This window comes from Anolis carolinensis, chromosome 4, assembly GCF_035594765.1.
Source record: "Anolis carolinensis isolate JA03-04 chromosome 4, rAnoCar3.1.pri, whole genome shotgun sequence".
NCBI lineage: Eukaryota > Metazoa > Chordata > Lepidosauria > Squamata > Dactyloidae > Anolis > Anolis carolinensis.
The window spans coordinates 201,169,232-201,193,963 of record NC_085844.1 but is presented as its reverse complement, the minus strand read 5'-3'; the positions used below and the strand labels follow the sequence as shown (position 1 = coordinate 201,193,963).

The window sequence follows — 24,732 nt, the reverse complement described above, 5'->3', positions numbered from 1 at the left end:
ATGTCTGCCTTGTTTTGGAAACCACCTTGAGTCCCCTCGGGGAGAGAGGGCGGATTAGAAATAAAATTATTATTATTACTTGTAAGTCCTTACCATTGCTTCCTGTGAGTTACCTTTTACACCACCTCAACTCTGTTTCCTAAATGCTGTCAGCCTTTCTGAAGAATTATGTATTAAAATGTAATAATAATAATAATAATGAAAGTTTGAAGAGTTGAATTAGGTCTGAAAGCAGAAAAGCTTTTCACCCATATCTGTGAGTTTGGAACATATGTTTCAGCTGTGCAAAGGGAATCAAAATATGCAAGCAAAAGAAGTGCACATGAACCTGAAAAGTACATCACAAACAGTGAAGCCTCACCTTGGCCATGAAGTTTGAACCAACTTAATTCTTTTCTGGGAGGCTGATATGTCCCTTTGAATGGGCTCTGACTTATGATGGCCCCATTGAAGGACTTTCTTTTGCAAGATTTATTCAAGTGAGGTTTGTCATCACCTTCATCTAAGGTTGATAGTGTGTGACTTGCCCAGGATCACCCAGTGGGTTTCCATGACTGAATGACAATTCAAATTCTGGTTTTTCCTGAGCTATAGTCAAATGCTTAAACCTTTATGCCATGTTGACTCTCTTCTTAGGAGACACTAGTACATAACTTGTTTTTGTTGGAGTAAGAATCAGGCAATTTGTCTTCAGCATTATGTATTCTTCCTTCCTTCCTTCCTTCCTTTCTTTCTTTCTTTCTTTCTTTCTTTTTTTCCAGTTCCCCTGTTGCCATTGGAATAGCTAACATGTCCACTGCAGAGATGGTGGCAGCTGGAATGAAAGGAAAAGGCTTCACGGTGCTTCATACTTACATGGATCACTTATGGTGGGTGCCTAACCAAAATTTGTATGATAGTTCACAAAAAAGGGTTGCCATCCTGCAGTTCAATCCAGACGATGGAAACTCAGAACTTTTTATTATTATGAGATGACCAGAGAATTCTGCTGTAGCAAAATCTATAAAATACTGTTACTTGTGGAATACTGACACCATTGATATGCTTATGGCTCACCTTGAACTTTAGCAAGATGCTTCTGCCCTTGCACCTCAGTGAACTGTAGGGTGGTGCATGACAACTTTTTCCTGCCTTGTGACATGTGTTGTGATGGTGATGGGGGGAAGTTCCTTTGAACTGTCCCCTTTCTTCTTGCCTGAACCCATAGATGTACTGCAGATGGTAAATTGCATACATATATTTCAATTGTTTCATAAGCTTTATAGTTACTAGAATTCACCTTGTGAAATGAGCCTATAGTGTGTCCTGTGTTAAACACAAATGGAACATGCAACCCAAAGGATGTGGGATTTTAGTAGCTTTCAGCTGCATCCAGGCAGAACATGGTTTTGATGAATTATAAAGAGTGCCACAGATAAATAGCTAAAGCATCAATGAAAAATGTCCAGGTGACCTCTGCTTAAAAACCTCCAATGAACCTCCCACAACCATCCCAGGCAGCCCATTCCTTTGTCAAAATTCTTCTAAATGTTTAGTCAGAACCTCCTTTTTATATAATTTGAATCCATTGGAGCAATAGGAAACACGTGATCCCCATTTCAGATATCTGAAGATGGCTCACATCACCACCTAGTCTTTCTTGAAGAACTTGATTTTCCAGATTATTGCTGGTAGCAGACATCTTCAGATAGCTGCTGCTCTTCCTGCTTCCCTGAAAGCTACTCTTTCCAGAGAAGATGTTAATTGGCCCTGTCTTGATTCTTGGCTGTGAAAAATGATTTTGCTCAAATGGAAATTTAGAATAATACTTTACTGTTTTCTTTTAAATTAAAAAGGGGGTTTGGTGACAAGTCATGCCCACCCATCATAACTCCCTTAGAAGGAGAACCTTCCAAGGTGATGGGTTCTGAAGAAGAGGAACAAGAGAATGAAGAAGGGAAGGTCCAAGAGCTGGAAAACAGCTTCTCTGTTGACTCCTCCTTGCAGAGAGGCTTTGGAAATCTAATTGTGGAGGAAACTACTCAGTCTGCTGAACAAGGGAGAGAGGAGGTATCAAATGAAGATGGAGCTGCTGAAACTGTCAGAGAAGAAAGCCTAGAAGTTTCTCAAGAAATAGAAGATACGAGTCCACAAGGTATAATTGCAGAGGTGTGGATAGGCATTTCTGTTTCTAGTACTCTGTCAGCTGAAGAGAGCAATTGCATGCTTAAGTAACAGGACAGACTGATACATCTTGTTATTTTTGGGGTATTTCAGAAGTTGTAAAGTTATGTGTGTTATGTATACAGGCTGTCCCCAAGTTACAGACATCCAACTTACATCTAAATCTTAGTCACAAAGGGGGGGGGGGTAAGACAGCAGAAAGTGAGAGGAAATATACCTCTAGGAAAGGAAATTCATTCCTGTAATCGTTGTCATGGGGAAAAGGTGTCTCCATTGTAGCTTTATCACCAAACCTTGTTTCCATAACAACCCAACATTTTCAAAATCCAGTTTTGAAGGAACAGCAATTGAGGTGAAATCTTCTGAACAGAGGCACGGACAACAAATGTTACAGGGGTGCACACCCTCCCTATGCTAGCCAAAACTAAAAGAAAAAAATGACTGGAGTTACACTGATTCTGACTTATATACAAATTCAACATTATTATTATTATTATTATTATTATTATTATTATTATTATTATTAATGTATGGCACAGCAAACAAGATAGATATGCTGGATTTTGTTTCACAAAATCACAAGTCAAACACTTCCCAAGTGTCTAGGACTGTGTGATGTATTTTCGCATGATGCGCGCAGATCCCAGTAGGGTGGCCTTTTGCAGTTGGCAGATCGTAATTTTGTCTATGCCTATTGTTTCCAAATGCCGGCTGAGATCTTTTGTCATGGCACCCAATGTGCCGATCACCACCGGGTCCACCTGCACTGGTTTCTGCCCGAGTCTTTGAAGTTCAATCTTGAGGTCCTGATAGCAGCTGAGTTTTTCCTGTTGTTTTTCGTCAATGCGACTGTCACCTGGGATGGCGACATCAATGATCCAAACCTTTTTCTTTTCCACAACTGTGATATTATTATTATTATTATTATTATTATTATTATTATTATTATTATTATATTTATTTATACCCTGCTTGATCTTTCCCGAAGGAGACTCAAAGCGGCTTAACATAAAAGCATTACCATACAATTTAAAATATATAAATATGCAAAAATTAAAAAAAATAAATATAAACAGTATTAAAAATTCACAGTTTAAACCCATTAAAACATATTCAAAGAACTTAAGAACAAATCTAGAGAAGGCTATCTTGCTTGTAACCCAGGTACTGCCTGTATATGACATATCTTACGTATTCTCTCTCTCCCCCTGTCCTCACATTATGACAATACTGCCTTGCTAATATGTGATTGTGTTGTCAGGCTCTTTGATCATAGTTGATGAACTGACATTTTCTGTAGAAATTTTAATTTTTTTAGAAGTGTTGTGCCAACTTTTTATAGTCTTCATCACCACTATTCTCAGCCTCAGCTTTCCTTGTCAATATTAGTAGGCAATGAGAGCAACACAAATCATTACAAGACTTGTAAATAAGTATTCTGTTTAGGAGTTTTCTAGGTTCTCTAGCATCACTCTGTAGTAACTTCTGGCAGAAGCATACTATAGCATTGCTTGGAGAACCTAGAAAATTCCTTGAGAAACTGCATTTTTGTTAAATGCGGTAGATGAACCAACAGTCCCATTCCTGCAGCTGCAGGAGTCATACTGTGTAAATTTTTGCAGAGATGTTCACTGTGTGATAGTGCTCTGTAATGAGCTGCACCATGTTATTGTTTTGTGATGTAGCTGAAAAGGGACTGTTCTTTCTGTTTTGTTGTTTTGACAGAACGAATGGATGTGTTGCTTCATCAATGTTTTTTTCATGCCTTAAAATGCAAAGTGAAGAAATCAGAGCTCCCTCTGCTGACCAGCACCTTTCTGCGCAACTATATGTTTTCATGCTGGTAGGTGTAGATCAGGTGGGAATCTGCGACCTTGCATATGTTGCTGGACTGTAGCTACCATCCTTTCTGATGACTGGCCATGGTACTTGGCCCTCTGATGTCATGATAATTCATTCAAGTTACTATTCAAGTTGAAGGTTATGACAAGTATTATTTAGCAAATCACTCCACTTAATACAAGGTCAATATTTTAAAGTCCCTAATATCTGTATAATTTACAAAAGTATCAAACAACTTTAGTCTCAGTTTCTGCATAGCAATCTACCATACTTTTATTTTATCTGGTTTTAGATGTCATCTTGGCTTGTTTCAGGTGTGGAGGGGACTTACAAAACCAAAGGTGATTTTTAGTTACTTCTAGTTTGGAAAACAGACTCCACTGCACTTTAAATATGTCGGGGAATTGTCCAGTGCCCTCTTGGTTTCATTAGGCATCTTTTGAAGTCTATCTGGAAATTGGGAAGAGCATCAGTGGTGTGAGAATGCTGGAGGCCGCATTGGAGGTCCTGAATTCACAAAGGTCATAGGCCATGGGACACCCTTTGCCCATCCTTGTAATAGTTGATGTGCTATGCAACTGACATGTGGAGCCAAAACATTTATCCACTCAGTTTAATTCAGTTTACCTATAATAGAAGTAGCTCTCTGGGGTATTAACACAGCAGTCTTTTTTAAAGCTCTGCTACCTTTTAATCAGAACTGCAAGCAGTTGACCTTGTAGTGGCAGAAGTCTGTATGTTACAGTGAGTGAGTTTTGGTGCCACTCCAAAAGCATTGCTTCCTCCCCTTTGTTAAATGATAGAGAAACATGAATCTTTCAATCTGCAAGCAGCTCACAGCCAACTCTCCCATATTAACTGGGTGGGTAGCCAGGTAACTAATATATTAAGGCTTTAAATTACACTATGTAATGAAATTTGAAACATTTTCTGTTCCTGGTTTGAAAGTTTCTTGTTTAATTGTATGGTACTTACTTTGAAGATAGTTGTTGATGAGAAGGAAAATGTAATCTCAAATGGAGGAGGCAGCTGTATTTCATACATTTGTATGGAATTTTTGTGCATTCATGTTTCAGGTGGAGATATCAGTAGTGGGATAGAAATACAATTTCAGGTGTTGAAGTATGATTTTCATGTTTGGGTGTTTTTTCTTATTTATAATTGTTTTTTTCCCTTTAATCTACCAATAGTCCAAAAGGTCAGCAACTTGACATTAAGAAATCCAGCTATAAAAAGGTGAGCAAATATTTTTCTGTATTGTGAAAGATAGGGAAGAAAAATAATGATTTTACTTCAATTAAAAATCAGGACTTTTGTTCCTGTCTACTTCTCAAATATTTGTTCCTTATACTGGTTCAACAGATGGTTTGCCCCTGCAGAAGGAAAGGGAGGCAACTCTGTTGTGCTGGAGTTTTCAATGTACTGGTGATGCTTTAGGCAAAAAGACATATTTGCTCTTCTATTCCTTATCAATTATTTGTAAATACATTTATCATTTTCGTTGCCCATAATAATGAAAATTAAGAAATCAAGATGAAGCAAAGTTGTGCAGTCCAGTACAATGTTTGAGCAGTTCATAATCTGGTTGTCTGTGGATATTTCTTTGTGTTTTACTGTAATAACTTTTTTGTAAAAGCCATTTAACGCATTTCATACAAATATAATCTGTGTGTAGATTATTGCCTGAGTCAGAAGTCCTTATTGTTTTTTCTTGCTCGATTAAAAGTAAGCCCCACCATATTCAATGGATCTTAATACAAAATAAGCATGCATAGGATTTCAGTGTGAGCCAGTATGGTTTAGTGGTTCAGACTAGAATTCTGGAGACTGAGTTGAATCCCTGTTCAGCCATGGAAACCCAGTGGGTGGCCTTGGGCACATCACACCCTCTCAGCCTCAGAGGAGGGCAATAGCAACCACCTCTGAACAGATCTTGTGAAGAAAACCTTATGATAGGTTTGACTTAGAATCACCACTGCAACATAGACTCTCTGTTGGATTGCTGCAAGTCTTGTCCCAATATACCAAATCAAATGGCTTTTTACTGTCTTTAGTTCTCCAAGTTCCTGCAGTCGATGCAGCAACAGAAGATCCTTCAGGTGAAAGAACTAAGTAAGGGAGTGGAGAGCATTGTGGATGTCGACTGGAAACATATCAGGTAAGATTCTGAGCCCTGTATGAGAATTATTATCCTGGAGAGGAAGTCTGAAAGGGCTGTTTTCAAAATAGAGAAGAGTTTTGAAGCACAGTGTGTTCTAAAGTATTCTAAAAGTTCTTAATGGGCTGAGTTATGTTTTAAGAACAAAGAATCTCATTCGCACAGAAGTTGCTCCTTTTGCAAGGAACCTAGGTATCTCTCATGAGTACAATTGCAAGTTATTTTCTCTTCTATATGGAAGATACAGTTAATATCCTAAACAAGCTTCCATTTTGAGAAACCAAAAACCTTATACACTGCTGTCACAAATAAATTTAGACTACTAATAACCTCAAGTAGGACAACCCAGTATACTTATCAGTAAGCTGCACAGATGGGGGTTGTGTGTGAACTGAGAACTGAGAATTAGGCTGAAGGAGTATACTGCGTAGATCGACGGAAATTATAGTTCTACTCTATTGCACTTTCATCAGACTTCACTGTGTCCACTTCTGGTCATCACAATTCAGGAAATATATTAACAAGGCAGAATGTGTCCACAGAAGAATGACCAAGATGATCAGAAATTTGGAAGCCAAGCCTGTTAGAAATGGCTGAGGGAGCTAAGGTTGTTTGGCTTGGAGAAAAGAAGGCTGAGAAAAAATATGATAGTCATGTTTTAGTATTTGAATGGAGGTCACATTAACTAAGAGAGATGGTTTTCATCTGCTCTAGAGGCTAGGACACGGAGAAATGGATTCAAGTTGTAGGAAAAGAGATTCCACTTGAACATCGGGAAGAACTTATAGATGGCAAATGCTATTCAACAGTGGAAAATGCTTCCTCAGAGTTTGGCGGAGTCTCCTTCTCTTGAGGTTTTTAAGTGGAGGCTAACTGGCCACCTGTCATGAATGCTTTGATTGTATTTTCCTACATGATATGGTGTTGGACTGGATGGCCTTTGTGGTCCCCGTGATTCTATGAAGTCATGGCTGCAGTAATTAGAGAAAGGCAAGCCAAGGCTATTTGGCAGGCAGTTTCTGCTTGCGTGATCCAGCCCTGCTCTGAGATCAGTTGGAGAGGCCCTTCTCTCAGTCCAGTCTCCATAGCAAGCACATTTGATGGAGAGGGCCTTCTCAGTGGCTGCCCCAAGGTTTTTGAACTCCTTTTCCAGGGAGGCCAGAACGCCCCCTTCCTTGTGCTTATGGCAGTGGCCGAAACCTTTTAATTCAGGCAGACATTTAAAACCATGTTTTTTAACTAAGCTGTTTTAATAGCTCTTTTAAAATATCATTTTCTTATTTAATTGAGATGTGTATTGTTTTAACACTATAAATAGCTTTATTCTGTTCAGTTTTTCCTTTTTTATGAAGTGGAATTGAACCACTTTGAGTTCCAGTTTTTGGAGAAAAAGCAGGATATAAATAATTTATAGAAGTACAGATTTTGTTTATCTTCTAGAAATGTGTTCATGGCAAAGGACAGAAGATGATGCGTAAAGCAGACTGTTTGCTGATATATTCAAACTACAGGAAAGGAGATTCCACCTGAACATCAGGAAGAACTTCCTCACTGTGAGGGCTGTTCGACAGTGGAACTCTCTCCCCCGGGCTGTGGTGGAGGCTCCTTCCTTGGAGGCTTTTAAGCAGAGGCTGGATGGCCATCTGTTGGGGGTGCTTTGAATGGGATTTCCTGCTTTTTGGCAGGGGGTTGGACTGGATGGCCCATGAGGTCTCTTCCAACTCTACTATTCTATGATTCTATGATTCTATATGAGGAAACCTGCATAACTAATATCCAGATGCAGTTATGGCTCTAATGCTGTATCTACTTACCAAGTAGTAATTGCACTGTCAGCATTGAGTATATAGTTAATCCTTTTAGTAGCAGATCAGTTTGGTTCACATATTGGTTATGTCATTTGATTCAGCTTGCTACATTCCAAAAAGCAATGTAGCATATTGGTCCCTGGGGAAAATGCGAAACATTAGGGCCTTGTAAGGGAAGGCATAGAAAATTTTGAAAAGATGTCATGGGTAGTATATAAATCATACTACATCTCCTGCTGCTAAAGCGTAAAGAGAAAAGGTTATGGGAAAAAGTATATCCATATTTTGCACTAAAGAAATAAATAGGAATTCTTTGTGCCAAAAAGTGGAAGATCACAGGCCTGTATAGATACTAAAAGAATAATGTCATGCTCTGTGCAGAGAAGTTATGATTTCCAACAAATCAACAAATCCTGTTCAGTATGTTCTGCTTAGCTTTTGAGATTTCAAGGGTTAGAGTGTGCTATAAAAGAAATGATAGCACACTCAGGATACTGAATGTTGGTGTATCAGCAGAATTAGAAGCTTGTGCAGCACAGTTGCAGAATATAAATACTGAAAGTAGGCATATGTGTACATTAAAGGTACGGTTTTCCCCTGACATAAGTCCAGTCATGTCTGACTCTGGGGGTTGGTGCTCATCTTCATTTCTAAGCCGAAGAGCCAGTGTTGTCCGTAGACACTTCCAAGGTCATGTGGCCGGCATGACTGCATGGAGCACTGTTACCTTCCCACCGGAGAGGTACCTATTGATCTACTCACATTGGTATGTTTTCGAACTGCTAGGTTGGCAGAAGCTGGAGCTAACAGCGGGCGCTTACTCTGCTCTCGGGATTTGAACCTGCGCCCTTTCGGTCTGCAAGTTCAGCAGCTCAGTGCTTTAACACACTTCGCCACCGGGGTTCCTGTATGTGTACATTAATGGGACTGAAATACTGATAGCTACTGTATTGGGCATTGCTGAAAAAGGTGCAAAGGCAGGCTTACGGTTGGACATTTAAGAAAGTAGAATGATTTAGTTGGAGTCTCTAATCTTTGGGGCTGCCATATGTCTTAAGGGGTTGTCTACACCAGCAATAAAATTAATAAATCTGTACACATCCGTATTCTGGCACACAAAATGCATTACCATTTTAATAGTGAAAGTGATTCTTTTAGGCTTCAGAGTGATTTTAAAAGTCCACTTTGCACGCTGCAATTTCCAAGAGAATATTCTTTTGCTATATGTATCTATCTGGATCAGGTTGGCATTGCAGGAAGGGTAACAGATTGGTGGGTGGCAGCCTCACAATTTTTTAAACTGTTCAGTACTGCTCCTGGGGTGTATGTTTAACATTAGTTGATCCCATTTATTATTTCGTCAATAAAGAAGAACAGGGCCAGCACCTGCTCCTCAGCTGGACCTAGGCATAAGATCAATGATAAGGGGGCAGATTGGGGCTGCTGCTGCTGCCTTCCCAAACAAGTACCTTCCCAGCAGAGCCCTGAAGTTAGAATGAGGTGCCTAGTAATGTGATCCATGGTAAGTAGGCATCCCAATCCACCCCCTTGCTGTTGATCACATGGCTCTGAGCAAGTGACTTTGATTGCAGGGCTGTTCTGGGGAGGCACTCGGCTGGAAAACAGCAGGAGGATAAACAAGGGGGAAGGCACAGTGCATGCTTAAAAGGTAGCTGCAAGCAGAAACTAGTGTTGATAGGAGGAGGGGCTGTCAAGAATTTGCTTTTCCAGAAACAAGAGGAAGAAGGATTCTCTCTTCCCCCAGCCATTTTCTTGCCCTTCCTTCTCTACCTTTTCTTCCTTCTCTGCCCACGTGCCCCCCCCCCCCCAAGTCGTGCACCTATTTTTTGCCCCATTGCAGTATTCTTCCATGGAAATCGATCTAATGGGCAAAGGAGAGAGTGTTAATGATGAGGGCTGGTACAGAAGTGTTGAAGGCTGCTGGAGCAGTGTGGGCCTATCAATACAATTTCAGTGCAAGTAAGTATTTCACTAATGAGATGAATCTTGGATAGCTCCAGAGCAGAATATTCTGAACAGCAGAGGAATTATTTTGCTGGTGTAGACAACACTGATGGCAGTTAACAACAAGAATCAGGCATAAAGCCAAATGTTTAGGTATTTCTTTAGTTTTGGCACCATCTGTTGTTACTTTGATTGATTCTTAATCTCAAACGATGTCAGTGGAAAAATGTATGTTCTCATACAGGTTCTATATTTGCAATGCTACTTTCTCCCAAAGTTTATGTTAAAGGCATCAGCAGCACCGATATCCACTTCCATTTACATACTATACTAGGAATGGAATCACAGGTTCTAAATTGTTTGCTTACATGTTTACTACTAGTAGATACAGACATTGTAAATCCTCTTTTTAGACCAGTCTCTTATTTGAAACTAGGCACTATGTTAATTCATGGTGCTTTACTATTGTATATTTTATACATGAAATACTATTACATCAGTACTAAAAGAAAGCCAGTTTAGACCAAATGTCCATCTGTCTGTACACACAAAAACCAATACAGCACAACTATCCAATATGTAGGACTGCAAAGTGAAGAACTAAACAGAACGCTTGTGCATTTTGAAAACTGTGATGTGCTAGGAACATATTTAAACAAGTGATGCCTTCAGTCACCTCTCTGCTAGTTCATTTGGTCAGATATGCCTTTTCAAACTTCTCCGTTATTCCTTACTTAAATACATAGAAAAAGGATCAAGAGAAGTCTAACCGTTTTCATTCAGTAATGACTTGTCATATCACGATTCACTTCCTAGCTCTTGTTGTTATGGCCATACTTTTTTAGTCCATCACTATGTTAGTGCTTCAGATTTTTAAAACCAGAAATGCAAAATAACAGGAGATTCCTAAACTGTCTCCCTGTTATTTATTATCAGAGTTTGTAGGTATCAAGCAAGCAGTAGCTTTCACCACTGTCACTCTTCTGCCTCTTCCTTTTGGGTCAAGGGACCACTGTTTGAACGTCTGGATGGTGACATCAGGCTTTTTTTTTTTGAGGGGGGGGGGTTTACTGTAGGGCACATTCTTCATACTCTCCCCTTCAAGGAGCCCCACCCCAAAGGAAGCTTTGCCCACCTCTGGATATATTTACAGTCTCACTGAGCTCCTGTGCCCTTAACCTCTACAAATAAAGAGAGGTGACTGTATTAGCAAAGAAAAAAAATGTAGGCCAGGGTTGGAGAACTGTGGCCCTTCAGATGTTTCTGCATTTCCCAAAAAATCTTACTATTGGCTATGCTAGCTCATGAGGATTTACGGATGGAAACATCTGGAAGGCCACCATTGCCCGTTTCTGTTGTAAAACATTGATGATTACACAGTCCAACTAAAAATAATTATTCGTGTTTCGATTTTTAGGCCTATTCCTGGGGTTATTTGGGGTGCTGGTTCAGAAAGTAGCATTGCATAGATCACATCAGCTCTAGTTTCTTAAATATGGTTGAATTTATAAAATTTTAATCTGCTTTTTAAAAGACCCTTCTAAAAATCGGGGTGTTGTAACAAGCTTTCTTATCTTATAGTACTTTTCTTTTAATTTTTAAAACGTTTCCTTCATGCTTGAAATAGAGTAATTCAAACATTACATTAAAATATCCTTTATGGGCGAGTAGAGTGAAGAGTGGTATATGACATATTCTGTATCTCAAAAACTAGAGCTAATGGGGGGGAACTGGTGCCATTTTTGGAATCAGCTGATCAAATGTACCCAGAAACAGGTCTAACATTGTGTGTTGTCCAGCGTTATGAAAAACATTAGATGATGCTGGTATGGCTAGCAGCCCTCTGTGTTTCATTCTTTCCTGCTTCAACCCATATGTGAATTCTTTCTCTCCATGTAAACGTTAGGATGTTTGCCTACCTGTCGTCTCTCACTATCGGTGCCCATGCTCGCTTTGCAAGTCTTCCTTCCAGTTCGGCTAAAAGTGGCAGTGGATTGGTATTGATGAGTATGCACTGCAGCCCTTCGTCTCCCCTCTGGTCCTCCAGGATTGTCTCGGGGGCTGTTGAACCCTTGGTTCTGGACTGCTGGTCTTGGTTTCCTACTGGAGATTCTACACTCATCTATGATGTCACAGACATGTAACATTGTGCAGTTAGCATTTCTCAGTAATTTTTAGAAGGTCTTGTTTCTGCTGCACTTTGATAGATGAAGATGTCAGAAGTTCCTCCTACAGTATAGTGCAGGGGCTCTGTCACAATGGGTATTTGTGATGTCAAGGAATCTGACAAGACTGGTTATAAGGCAGGCATAACTTGGGCCCTCCAGGTGTTTTGAACTCCAACTCTCACAATTCTTGACAGCCAGTAAGCTGTCGGGAACTGTGGAAGTTAAATCCAAAACACCTGGCGGGCTCGAGTTTTCTCATGCCCGTTATAAGGGGTCCATTGAGATTACATCTTAGTTGGAGCTTAGCTAGAAGTGACTTCTAAAGCTGCCAATGAATCACTTTTCAGTGTTTCTGCTCCTCTAGAGATCAACTCTGTTAGATTTCAGTCTGTAGTTTTCTGTAGTATAGACTTATTCAAAAGATTATGCAGAGGTGCTGTTGTCGCTATTTTATTCCAATCTTTTTTATTTTGAATATTATGCATAAATACTGACAAGGGAGGAGGTAGCCTTTATTTCTGCCAACTATGAAAAAAGTGAAGAGTACTGGGTTTTTTTGCCTATTTTGTATATATACCTGGGATCTAGTAAAATGTTTTCAGGCGTAAAGGGGTTGCAATTGGGAAAGGCTTTAAAAGCTCAGTTTTAGACTACCGCCACTCAAATGTTTGACAATTAGTGATGTTGGATGGGGTTTCTGGAAGCTGAAGTTCACAACAAAGAATCCTAGAGATGAAAGAGACTACAAGGGCCATCCAGTCCAACCCCCTGTCGTACAGGCAAAGCATAATCAAAGCACCCACTATATATGGCCATCCAGCCTCTGTTTAAAAGCCTCCAAAAAAAGGAAGCCTCCCCCACACTCCAAGGCAGTGAGTTCCACAGTTGAACAGCTCTTATGGTAAGGAAATTCTTCCTAATGTTCAAATGGAATCTCCTTTCCTGTAATTTGAACCCATTGCTCCAAGTCCTGATCTTGAAGGCAGCAGAAAACAAGCCTCTTTCTTATGACATCCTTTCAAACATTTAAGCATGGCTATGATGTCACGGGGAGCCCCCAGTGGCGCAGCATATTAAAGTGCTGAGCTGCTGAACTTGCGGACCGGAAGGTCGCAGGTTCGAATCTGGAGAGTGAAGGAGTACCAGCTATTAGCCCCAGCTTCTGCCAACCTAGCAGTTCGAAAACATGCTAATGTGAGTAGGTCAATAGGTACCGCTCCAGCGGAAAGGTAACAGCGCTCCATGCAGTCATGCTGGCTACATGACCTTGGAGGTGTCTACGGACAACGCTGGCTCTTCGGCTTAGAAATGGAGATGAGCATCAACCCCCAGAGTCGGACACGACTGGACTTAATGTCAGGGGAAAACCTTTACCTTTACCTTTACTATCATGTCACATGTGAAGGACCAAAGGATCTAAATTATTACTGTCAATTATTAGTTCCAGAATTGAAATTCTAAGCCCCTGTGAAAGTTAGCTTTTAGAATTGTGCAGATATTGTGAGGAAAGTCAAATAAATACTTTATGGCTTTTTTCTTCTGTTAGTGTCAAATGAGTATAGATCAGCCAGCTAGTATAATGAGCTAATGGCTGAATTATGATTCAGGAAATTCATGGTTTAAATCATACCTTTGCCACAAATTTATGCACCTGTCTTACAGGAATAAATATAATAAGGTAATGCATGTGCAGCTTTTCGAACTCTGACGTGTTACACAAACACCATTTATTATTATTAAATATTTAATGACTCGTAAAATCCTTTATTGTCCAGTAGTCATAGCATCATGAAAAGCAGGGCCTGACTCACCAGGCCAAGCTTGTTGCGGGGGAGGGCGCCCCGCCCCCATCATGGCGGCCACCGAGGTGGTATTCTTCTTCCCAGAGGCCCTCTGGGCGGCGGGAAACTTTCCCGCTGCCAGGCCTCTGGGCCAGTCCAAGTTGGGTCCGCCCCGGCCTGCCATTGGTCAGGCATGCCTGGAGGGGCGGGACCCGCTGCTGCTCATCCCAGGGGACGAGCAGAGGGGAGCTGGGTCTCCCTGCTGCGGAATATGGTGGTCACTCCTTCAGAATAGGGGCGGCCACCACAGCGGCCGTAGGCGGGGTGCCGGTGAATGTCATCAAAGCCATGGGGAGGTGGAAATCAGCGGCATACGTGACCTACATCAGGCCTAGCCTCATGTTAGAGGCTACGAGGTCTGCCGGCTCCTCTCCTTCCCTCCAGGTACACAACGAGGGAGAGAAGGCCAGCAGCGGACGAGGAGCGGTAACCAGCAGCAACCGTTGGAGATGAACAACACGGCGGGACAGCGCCAGGCAGGCCGCTTAGCCGTCAAGGACTGGACATGCTGGCTATGGTGGCCAAATACCACAAACAGCGAGGATGGCCAGGGCTCGGGCTTCAGAACTAGCTGCATGGCAGCACGCCAGCATGTCCCTAGGCACACGGTTGCAACGGTTGTCGTACGGTAATTTGTTGGCTACGGAAGGAGGGTTGGCAGCAAGGAGAGTGGGGGATCCCACCCTCCTTTTGTGGCGTGTGGCATGGGCCCCGGATCAGCTATGCTTCCTCCCCCCCCTTCATTGGCAGGAGGAGGGAGTAGCATCGCGGACACTGGGCGGCGCTTTGGTACCGATCACCGGGTCTGGTTTCGGTCGCGCCTTTGGATTCATTTCAGGATCGAGCAGCATTGGGCTGACCGATCAGTGATCCAGGACCCATGCATGGCAGCCAACCCTTATTCCTGTATCCAATAAATGTTGTGGCCAGTTTTATACCCAAAAATTGTACACGGTGTGGTGTCCTTTATTGCGCGTTTTCATCCAGGCGGAGTGTGTCGCCCATACCCAAGCAATAGTTTATGCTAAATAGCAGGCAAGTGTTGGTAGCTTTTCAAGTGGAGGTTGGTTTTAAAAAGCATTGTAAGGAGTGGAAATAGATAAAAGTAAGGTATTTGTTAAGGAATAGATCCAAGAACTAGGATCTTGGATCTATTCCTTAACAAATACCTTACTTTTACGCCAGGGCCAGATCAGCTACATCCAAGAGTATTGAAGGAACTAGCGGAAGTTATTTCAGAACCACTGGCAATCATCTTCGAGAGTTCTTGGAGAACAGGAGAAGTCCCAGCAGATTGGAGGAGGGCGAATGTGGTCCCTATCTTCAAGAAGGGAAAAAAGAACGACCCAAACAATTACCGTCCGGTCAACCTCACATCAATACCAGGCAAGATTCTGGAAAAGATCATTAAGGAAGTGGTCTGCAAACACTTAGAAACAAATGCGGTCATTGCTAATAGTCAACACGGATTTACCAAAAACAAGTCATGCCAGACTAATCTGATCTCTTTTTTCGATAAAGTTACGAGTTGGGTTGATACAGGGAATGCTGTGGATGTAGCGTACCTGGATTTCAGTAAGGCCTTCGACAAAGTCCCCCACGACCTTCTGGCAAACAAACTAGTTAAATGTGGGCTAGACAAAACTATGGTTAGGTGGATCTGTAATTGGCTAAGTGAACGAACCCAAAGGGTGCTCACCAATGCATCGTCTTCATCATGGAAAGAAGTGACAAGTGGAGTGCCGCAGGGTTCCGTCCTGGGCCCGGTTCTGTTCAACATCTTTATTAACGACTTAGATGAAGGGTTAGAAGGCACGCACGATCATCAAGTTTGCAGACGACACCAAACTGGGAAGGATAGCTAACACTCCAGAAGACAGGAGCAGAATTCAAAACGATCTTGACAGACTAGAGAAATGGGCCGAAACTAACAAAATGAAGTTCAACAGGGACAAATGCAAGATACTTCACTTCGGCAGAAAAAATGGAAATCAAAGATACAGAATGGGGGACGCCTGGCTTGATAGCAGTGTGTGCAAAAAAGACCTTGGAGTCCTCGTGGACAACAAGTTAAACATGAGCCTACAATGTGATGCGGCAGCTAAAAAAGCCAATGGGATTTTGGCCTGCATCAATAGGGGAATAGCGTCTAGATCCAGGGAAGTCATGCTACCCCTCTATTCTGCCTTGGTCAGACCACACCTGGAATACTGTGTCCAATTTTGGGCACCGCAGATGAAGGGAGATGTTGACAAGCTGGAAAGCATCCAGAGGAGGGCGACTAAAATGATTAAGGGTCTGGAGAACAAGCCCTATGAGGAGCGGCTTAAAGAGCTGGGCATGTTTAGCCTGCAGAAGAGAAGGCTGAGAGGAGACATGATAGCCATGTACAAATACGTGAGGGGAAGCCATAGGGAGGAGGGAGCAAGCTTATTTTCTGCTGCCCTGCAGACTAGGACATGGAACAATGGCTTCAAACTACAGGAAAGGAGATTCCACTTGAACATCAGGAAGAACTTCCTCACTGTGAGGGCTGTTCGGCAGTGGAACTCTCTCCCCCAGACTGTGGTGGAGGCTCCTTCTTTGGAAGCTTTTAAGCAGAGGCTGGATGGCCATCTGTCGGGGGTGCTTTGAATGCGATTTCCTGCTTCTTAGCGGGGGGTTGGACTGGATGGCCCATGAGGTCTCTTCCAACGCTACTATTCTATGATTCTAACTGTTTTGAAGCTGGAATTTATTTGTGGAATAGCTGAAGAGAACAGAAGGAGATTTAATAACAATAATGTTTGAGGAGTGAAAATTGAGTTACTTGATTATAACGATGAAATAGATGAATAGTTTTTCTGTTTTGTGAATTGATATAAGTGTGGATTTATTTATATTTAATTGGTATTTAGAATGGTTGTAATGTATAGAAATAATATAGCAGTAAGGATATATCTAAGGTATTTTCATCTAAGTTAGAAGAGATAATGATATGGGGTTACATACTTCTCCTAAGTTTGAGTTGGATGTCATTTTGTTCAATATTTTGTTTGTTTAATATGATTTATTATTATGTGGTTTTGTTTATGTTTATTATTATGTGTTGTTATGTTTAATGTTTTATACGTTTAGTATATGTTTTATTATTATGTTTTTTTTTCTTTTTGGATGTGTGAGTTATTTGAGCCCAATAAAGTTACATTTAAAATTTAAATTAAAAAAAAGGAAATACCTATGTGGCTTTTCAAACTTGAAGTGTTACTTAAACAATCTTATTAGCAAACATGGTTAATATTATTATTTAATTATTATATAATATTTAATGACTTGTAAAATCCCCTACTGTCTAGTAGTCACAGCACCATGAATAGTTTATGCTAAATCTTAGGAAAGTGTTGGCAACTTTTCAAGTGAAGGTTGATTTTATAAAACATTGGAAGTAATGGAAGTGGATAAATTAAGGTATTTATTAAGGGATAGATCTAAGAACTTTTTTTGAAACTGGAATTTATTTGTGAAATATCTAAAATGAACAGAAGGGGGTTTAATAGTAATAATGTTTTTAAAAATGCAGTATCAAAAGCTGAGGATTTATGGTGTTTCTTACCAGAGAGATAGGAAGAGTGCACCACTGCACTTAGTTGATTCTAAGCAGCACATTGTGAAACTAATAGTTGTTTTTGGATTTTAGCATTAGATCCTTTGTAGTACCTGAAACAGAAGAATCTGAATTGCCTGCCCAAGATGGTCGAAGTTGTGATGGAGAACAGCCGTACCATGCTCCTGAAATCACGCCACTCTATGGCATCTCATCAAAAATGGCTCCTTTGTTCCAGGAATCTGGATATAAGTAAGCGATATAAGAAAACCAACGTTTACCTGGCACCTATATTGTACCTGTCTTGTTGCCTCACTTTATGGCCCAAGGAGATTTGGAGAGAAAGAAAGTAGCCAAGGGCTTATATAATAGGGAGTGAGGGATTTCTAGAAGAAATAAATGTTGAAACAGTAGTGGGCAAAGGGTGGCCTTGGGACTATGTGCAACCTTCAAGAGCTGAGTTTTTTGCCCCCACTTTCTCCAGATAGACCTCTTTTGGGGACCTTCCAAAATGGTGGATTGACATATATGGAGGAAAGTGAGGAAATTCACTTTTAAAATTCACTTTAACAAGTCACTCTTGTGAAACTTAAAAAGGAAAAATCCCTTGTTTTTCAAAATCCCCACCATTGCTATAACTGTAGGTTTTTGAAAGAGATTTTGGGAAATGGTCTATTAGGATTAGGGGATTAAAATATTCACATTTTTGATGCTACTTTCAAGAGTTCATTTGTTTTTGTCAAGTTGCCACTGTGTTTCAGGTTGGGATCCACTTCCTTACTACAGAAGCTTTTATTTTAATCTCTGATTTGTTAGAGGTAATATTGGCAGTGCTTCTAAGTCTTGATTGAGAAAGTAACAAAGATTATGTTTGCTCTTAGGAAAAGCGACATCCTCACCAGCAGTGAAGTGAGAAGTGCTGTCATCAATTATGTGAAAATTAATGAATTGGTTGATGAAACCAACAAAAAGTATGTAAGCTCAGAAACTTTCTTACACAGAGATTGTAATATAGTTGACCTTTGGTATCCATTGGGGTTTGGGTGCCTAAGTCTCACTGTAATGGCATAGTAAAATAGTGCCCCTTATAAAAGATGGCAAAATCCACTTTTGCTTTTTGCAATATTTTCAAGCCATGAATGGTTTAATCTCTGGATACAGAGTGCCAGTTGTACTCCATGCACTGAGAAAGAAGGCTGCAATCCACATCAAATCATGTTGTAATTAAATTGTTGCTCTTAAAAGTAACACAGGATCCCTTTTCCCTTTTTTTCCTGGGTTATTTGATATAGGTCCTGTTTCTTCAGATGGGTAGCAGGCTTACAATAGGTGTGGCACCTTGTCCTTTGTTTTTGAATAGGAGATTGATTTTTCTTGTCATGAACATGTTATGCAACTATGAAATTATTATATAATATTGGATTTCCTATAACTGGCTGTGCAGATTGCAGCATGAGCTGTCTGTATAATAGTACAAAGGCAGCTGCCTTTTAAGAGTCCTGTTGCTGCTTTTTAAAAATATGAAGAAACTAATAGAGCTAGGGGCCAGAGTTTCCAGGCAAGAAAGGAACAGTTATGACCAGTGGGCACAAATATGGTCCTGAAAACATAACTTGCAATCCCCCCTCATGTAGCTTGGGAAGCTCTGCTTTAATGTGTTGCATGTTTACTATATTCTCAATTCAGGGAGCAGAGTGTGGTGGCACTTATGTACTTTTAACCTGCATTACTTAATTACAGCTTTGTAAAGGTGAATCCGATCCTATGTGACTGCCTGTTGAACAAATCGGAGCAAGATGAAATATTAAAGTTCAAATGGGATGATCTCTTGAGTAGGTGAGCAGACAGCAATTGCTTCTTTATTTGCTTTGATATTTCCTGTAAATGAGGTACATGAATGTGAGGCATCTATAATGCTTTTCTTTGGATTGTGGTATTGTTAAGAGTGCCTTTAATGTTAACATTGGAAAGTCAGAAATGCTCTTTAGTGTACACATGCTGTTAGTGTTCAGAAAGAAACATCTCTACCTCCTGGGGACTGATTTTTTTAAAACCACTTAAACCTTAGCATGCTCCATATTTCTGGTGCTCTCTGAAAACTCATCCACTGCTTAATATGATATTTAAGATGATAAAATGCTAGAATTATAGAAGTGAAAGGAACCACAACGGTCATCTAGTCCTAGTCCAAGTACACAAATAAGCTATTCCTGAAAGATGCTTATCCAATCTCTGTTTAAAGACTTCCTAAAATGTAGAATCCAGCACTCTTTGGGGCAATTGATTCCACTGTTGAATAGCTCGTGCAGTAAAACTTGGATAAGAGATATATCTAGGAATGAATTTTCTGAAATCTGGGAGTGATGTAGGTCAGGCCTGATAATCAGGGTATCTTAAGCTTTTTCCATTCACAACTGCTTTCCACCTGAAAAAATTTTATGTGACCCCAGGTATATAAATAGGTATAAAAATCAAACATTTACTGATAATAAACCAGGATTTGCAAGGCTTGCTAAACAGGCTGGTTTTCTTTTTTTGTGGAGCACCCATTTGCACAGATTTGTGCAAATGGGTGTCCTTCACAAGCCTTTTACTGTTCCCAATTTTTTTGTCACCCCAACATTGAGCTAAGACAACCCCATTTGTGACTGGGTCTCACAATTTAAGAAGCAATGTTATAGACTAATATGTTCTCCATATGTGCCACTCTATTTACAAGTTAGAAGTGTTCTGTTGCTTGATTTTTAGCTCGAGTCACTTCAGCCTGGATTGACTTAAGAGTTAATTGTGATGTTTTATTTCTTTGATTTCTATTGTGAGGTAAGACTGACCGTTTGATGAAATTGAGACTCACGTCAGCTGGTGTAGTTTGATTGCCTTCTGTTATAAATCATACAGATTTTCTAAGAGCGTAATGGCAATTTTCAAACAGAAAAAAACATTATTTCCTGCAGTGTTCTAGTTCTACATATTTTCCTATCACGCTGTTCTGCCACCATCGGGATCCTTTTATATTGCACCCAGAATGGATAAAGTTGAATAAAGGCAGAGAGGTAGTAAAACCACTGGAGTAGATGTTTGGGCAGCATGATGTACTGCAAGGTTATTGAGGGAAGAAGAAAGTCCAGTTGTACAATACGACAACCATTAGTGCAACAGTCTATTACAGGAATGGCTAAGCTAGTAATACCAGATAAACAGACATTTCATTGCCAACTTTCTGGTAGGTGTCTGGATCAACTACAGCGCTTCCATCAGGTGACCTTTGCTGGACATGAACCTATTGTGAGAAAAGGATACATAGACCCCATTGAAATTACCATAGGCCAGAGATCATCCAATAAAAAGGTAAGAAATAAGTCTTCTGAGAACAAGTATGAACTGCTGCTGCTGCTAGTCCATATGGGAGTAAATGATACTTTACTTAGAATTGTAGAAGTTAAGATAGGTTTTGAAAACGTGAAGGGGCAGCTACCCCAACTGCATTATAACTGTTGGTGTTCGGGGAGAAGAATAGATAGTATACATTTTCTTGCCTGAGATTTTGGTATAGGTAGGTTTCCATTAGACCAGGAACACATAGCTTTTCTCCTCCCCCACACACATTGTTCCCTAACTGCTATTTGTTGTACCATACAGGCACCTGTGTTAGATGATTAGTTTTTTATCAAGATAGATTCATAAATAAATGAAAATACTTAATTAAAAAATGATAAATGCCCACAAGTGTCACCAAATGTGTCCTGTCTTGGTTTAATTGCCAATATATGTAAGGCTTATATTTATTTCCTATATAGATATACTTCAGTTAATGAAGTACATATGGTCTTGGCATTACTGTAACAGAACCTTTGGTAACAGAGGTTGAAATAATATGGAAATAATAGAGATAGATTCCTCCACCACAAAAAAGAAGAGCAGCTCAACATGTTCCAGCAAATATTTTCTTGAAAGCTAACCATATGCAGTCTTTGTAAAACTTTATGAAGTAAAAATGATTTCCTTTGACAGTCATATAGGTACTGTTGATCTGATAGAACCAAAGGGACTTTATTCTGACTTTCCTAAACTGTTTATCTTGTTATACACTCCTAAGTTAAACAATACTCTAAAGACTAGGTAAGTGTTTACTGCACACATCATATAATACTCCTCTTTTGGCTTGCAGGTAACAATAATTAAGAATCTTGAGCTGTATGGTCTAGACCCACAAATTGTTGCTAATATTCTCCAGCAAAAAGTCCAAGCTAGTGCCACTGTAACCCCACTCCCAGGTGCAAAAGACAGAGCACAAGTCCAGATACAAGGCAATCAGATCAACCACCTTGCTAAGCTGCTGTTAGGTAAGTATCTATGAAAATCTCACAATAAGATTTCTTAGCAATTAGAACTTCTATGTTTAGTCACTTAATAAGTTTGATAAATCTTGTAATTTTGTACATCATGAACGGGAGCGTTTGACTCACCAGAAGTTGCTAGATTGCAACTCCCAGAGTAGGAAGAGACCACAAAGGCCACCCAGTCCAACCCCTTGCTATGCAAAAACACACAATCTAAGCACTCCCAAACAGATGGCCACCCACTCTCAGTTGTAACCAAAGAAAGGAGACTCCACTGCCGTTATTCCTATAAATTGAATCCATTGCTCCATTGCTACAGCAGAAAACAAGCTTGTTTCAACTTCAATATGACATTCTTTCAAATATTTAATCATTGCTATAATGTCCCTCCTTAGCCTTCTCTTCACCAGGCTAAAAATACCCAGTTCCCTAAGCCGCTCCGATTAAGGCTTGGCTTCCAGAGCTTTCTCCCTTCTTTGGACACATTCCAGCATGTCAGTGATCTTAGTTTTAGCCCAGCTCTCTGTTAGGAATATTTTGAATTCTTATCCTATTCTAGGGTATTAACTACCCCTTCTAATTCGATGACATCTGCAAATTTGTGAAGCATTTCCTTCATTTCATCACTCAAGTCATTGATAAAGATGTTAAATAATACTAGGCCTAGGACAGAATCCCACCAGTCATTTCTTTCCAAGATGAAGTGCCCTTTGATAAGACATTGTGGGCTTGGCTGGCTAACCATTTTTAAATCTGTCTAACAGTAGCATTGTCTAGCCCACATTTTATTAACTTCTTTGCAAGAATATCTTGGGGAACCTTTAAAAACAGAGTGGTGTTTTCCTTTTTGGAAGAACTATTAATGTGGATTGACCTGAATTACTGAAACACAGAATATTTATCAGCTAGAGTTACAGTCTTACTGATATTAACCTGCAAGTAAGTCCTTTTGAATTTATTTTTGGGTGAACCAGCGTAGGATATAGCTGTGTCATTAAATAAAATGGCACACTTTCTCAATGAGATGGTATAATTTGCCTTGGTTCCCATGATATTTCTGTTGCTGAATATAAGAGTCTGATTACTTGTTGATGTTTGACTCTGTTGCAGAAGATTACCATCTACCTCGCAAATACATCCGAGGCCTAGAGAAGGCACCAAAGATAGGCCGCAAGAAATAATGAGACCCCAAGAAGATATTCAAACTTCATTATTTATATGTATTATATTCAACAAAGTGAGTAATCCAACTGCCTTACTTATTAAAATGGTTTTTATTTAAAAAATAAAAAAGATTTATCTCCAGTTATTTTGCTGAGCTTTTAGCGTAACTTGTGAGGAACCACTGATCATTTCTGAATACTGTAGTAACATAATCCTTATCTGTCCAGATTACTAAAGCAAAGTATTCCTTTGTGTGATATGTTGCCCTGTGACATTTGCCAAGCAACCCTGCTAAATGGGTTAAGTTGTAGAATGGTTTTATATCTTTCCCTATTTCCATGCTGTTCACTTTCGAAAGGACTCTTGTAGACTTCATATTTTATTAAGAAAACCAGAGTGCCTTCAACATTTGAAATAGAAATGCATTCATTAGTCCCTTGAAAACAGAGTGGTTTTCAGTTTTGCTTGTGTAAAGGACTGAGGTGACAGGGAAGAATCCTTTTGATCCCACCGCTGCCACCAATTGTAATGATGTGTCTGACAGGGATGGAATCTTTTTTTGATCCCACCGCTGCCACCAATTGTAAAGGATGATGTGGCAGACAGGAATCCCTTTTGATCCCACCGCTGCCACCAATTTGTACAGAGGTGAGGCAGGGAAGGAATCTTTTTATCCCACCCTTGCCACCAAAATGTAAAGATGTCTGGATGATGATTTTTTTATAACTGCTGCCACCAAATGGAGGAGATGTCAGGCAGAGGATACTTATTCTTTTTAAGCTTTCTTTATTTATTTCACTTTTGATGGTGACGTTGCTTAACTTAGAATATGAGTGTGACAGAGACTTAGATGGTTTGAAGAACAAAACAAGTTTATTTCAAGTACAAAGCTTAGTGGTTCAATAACTTCTTTGAGGCATTTAAATAACATTTACAATAGATGTTGAGGTGTTCTAACTTCCAAAATACTTTCTTCTCTCAAAACCAACTATAAACTGATCATTTAGATCTACTGGGATTAATTCCCCTTACTCCACAGCCTCCACAACTAGCCCTAAACAAGTCACCTAACTTGCTTAGTCTGGCTCTACCAGAGGTCTGCTTTCCTGGTTTCCCTCAATCCTGGAACCAGTCTATCTCCTGTGACTAACAATCACAGACTCCCTAAAATAAGTCACCTTATTTTAGAATTGACTCAAATTCCCTCATTTGAGCCACCATGATCCTCCACTTGAGAATCAGTCCTCACTGTAATTTCACCATTACAGACTCTCACTGACTGACTGGGTTTTAAAATGTTCCCTCCTTTTTCCTTCAAACAGCGGTTGGCTCCGCCCCCGTTGCTAGGGTAACCTGCCTTAGAATGCTAAGATGGTTACCTTCCTGTATTATCAACTCCAATACATACCATTTTAAACTTAGCCAAACCTGACTGTTTAAACAAAATCAAATAAACATGTCATCCATAAATCAAAACATCACACTTCTTTACAGCTTGCAAGGCAAGATGGGTGATCTGATGATTTGGCAAGCCGAGGGGGACCAGTGGGGGGGGGGGAAGAGTCGGGGAAATTTCAAAAAAGGAAAAAGCATTTAAAATGCAAATCAGCAGAAGTTTAGCAGAGTAGAAGCTTCTAGCATATAGCAGTAGAATGAATGAACTTCAGCAATACAGGAACAGAATCAAGCATTAAAAGTTT

General features: G+C 40.1%; 2 protein-coding genes across 8 annotated transcripts in view; one reads left to right on the top strand and one right to left on the bottom strand.

Annotated features, from left to right (window-relative positions):
- The window catches only part of dyrk3 (dual specificity tyrosine phosphorylation regulated kinase 3), a 57,599-nt gene extending 45,484 nt beyond the window's left edge, over positions 1 to 12,115 (bottom strand). The window contains exon 1 of one of the 2 annotated variants that reach the window (XM_062978590.1): positions 11,856 to 12,115. In XM_062978590.1, the coding sequence (XP_062834660.1) occupies positions 11,856 to 12,058 (203 nt within the window). In that variant the 5' untranslated portion in view covers positions 12,059 to 12,115. The remainder of the gene's footprint in view (positions 1 to 11,855) is intronic. The other variant, XM_062978591.1, reaches the window with a different exon arrangement.
- eif2d (eukaryotic translation initiation factor 2D) overlaps positions 1 to 24,732 on the top strand; it is an 81,028-nt gene that overhangs the window by 6,826 nt on the left and 49,470 nt on the right. For 5 of the 6 annotated variants that reach the window (XR_010005511.1, XR_010005510.1, XR_001730604.2 and 2 more), the window contains exons 5-15: positions 762 to 869; positions 1,836 to 2,134; positions 3,889 to 4,006; positions 5,196 to 5,241; positions 6,060 to 6,163; positions 17,622 to 17,780; positions 18,410 to 18,499; positions 19,269 to 19,364; positions 20,756 to 20,876; positions 21,697 to 21,871; positions 22,979 to 23,105. Coding sequence is in view for 1 of the 6 variants with exons in the window: in XM_003224023.4 (XP_003224071.2) it covers positions 762 to 869; positions 1,836 to 2,134; positions 3,889 to 4,006; positions 5,196 to 5,241; positions 6,060 to 6,163; positions 17,622 to 17,780; positions 18,410 to 18,499; positions 19,269 to 19,364; positions 20,756 to 20,876; positions 21,697 to 21,871; positions 22,979 to 23,049 (1,387 nt within the window). In the remaining 5 variants the exon portion in view is untranslated. Of the gene's footprint in view, positions 1 to 761; positions 870 to 1,835; positions 2,135 to 3,888; positions 4,007 to 5,195; positions 5,242 to 6,059; positions 6,164 to 17,621; positions 17,781 to 18,409; positions 18,500 to 19,268; positions 19,365 to 20,755; positions 20,877 to 21,696; positions 21,872 to 22,978; positions 23,174 to 24,732 lie in introns of those variants that run through there. The other variant, XM_003224023.4, reaches the window with a different exon arrangement.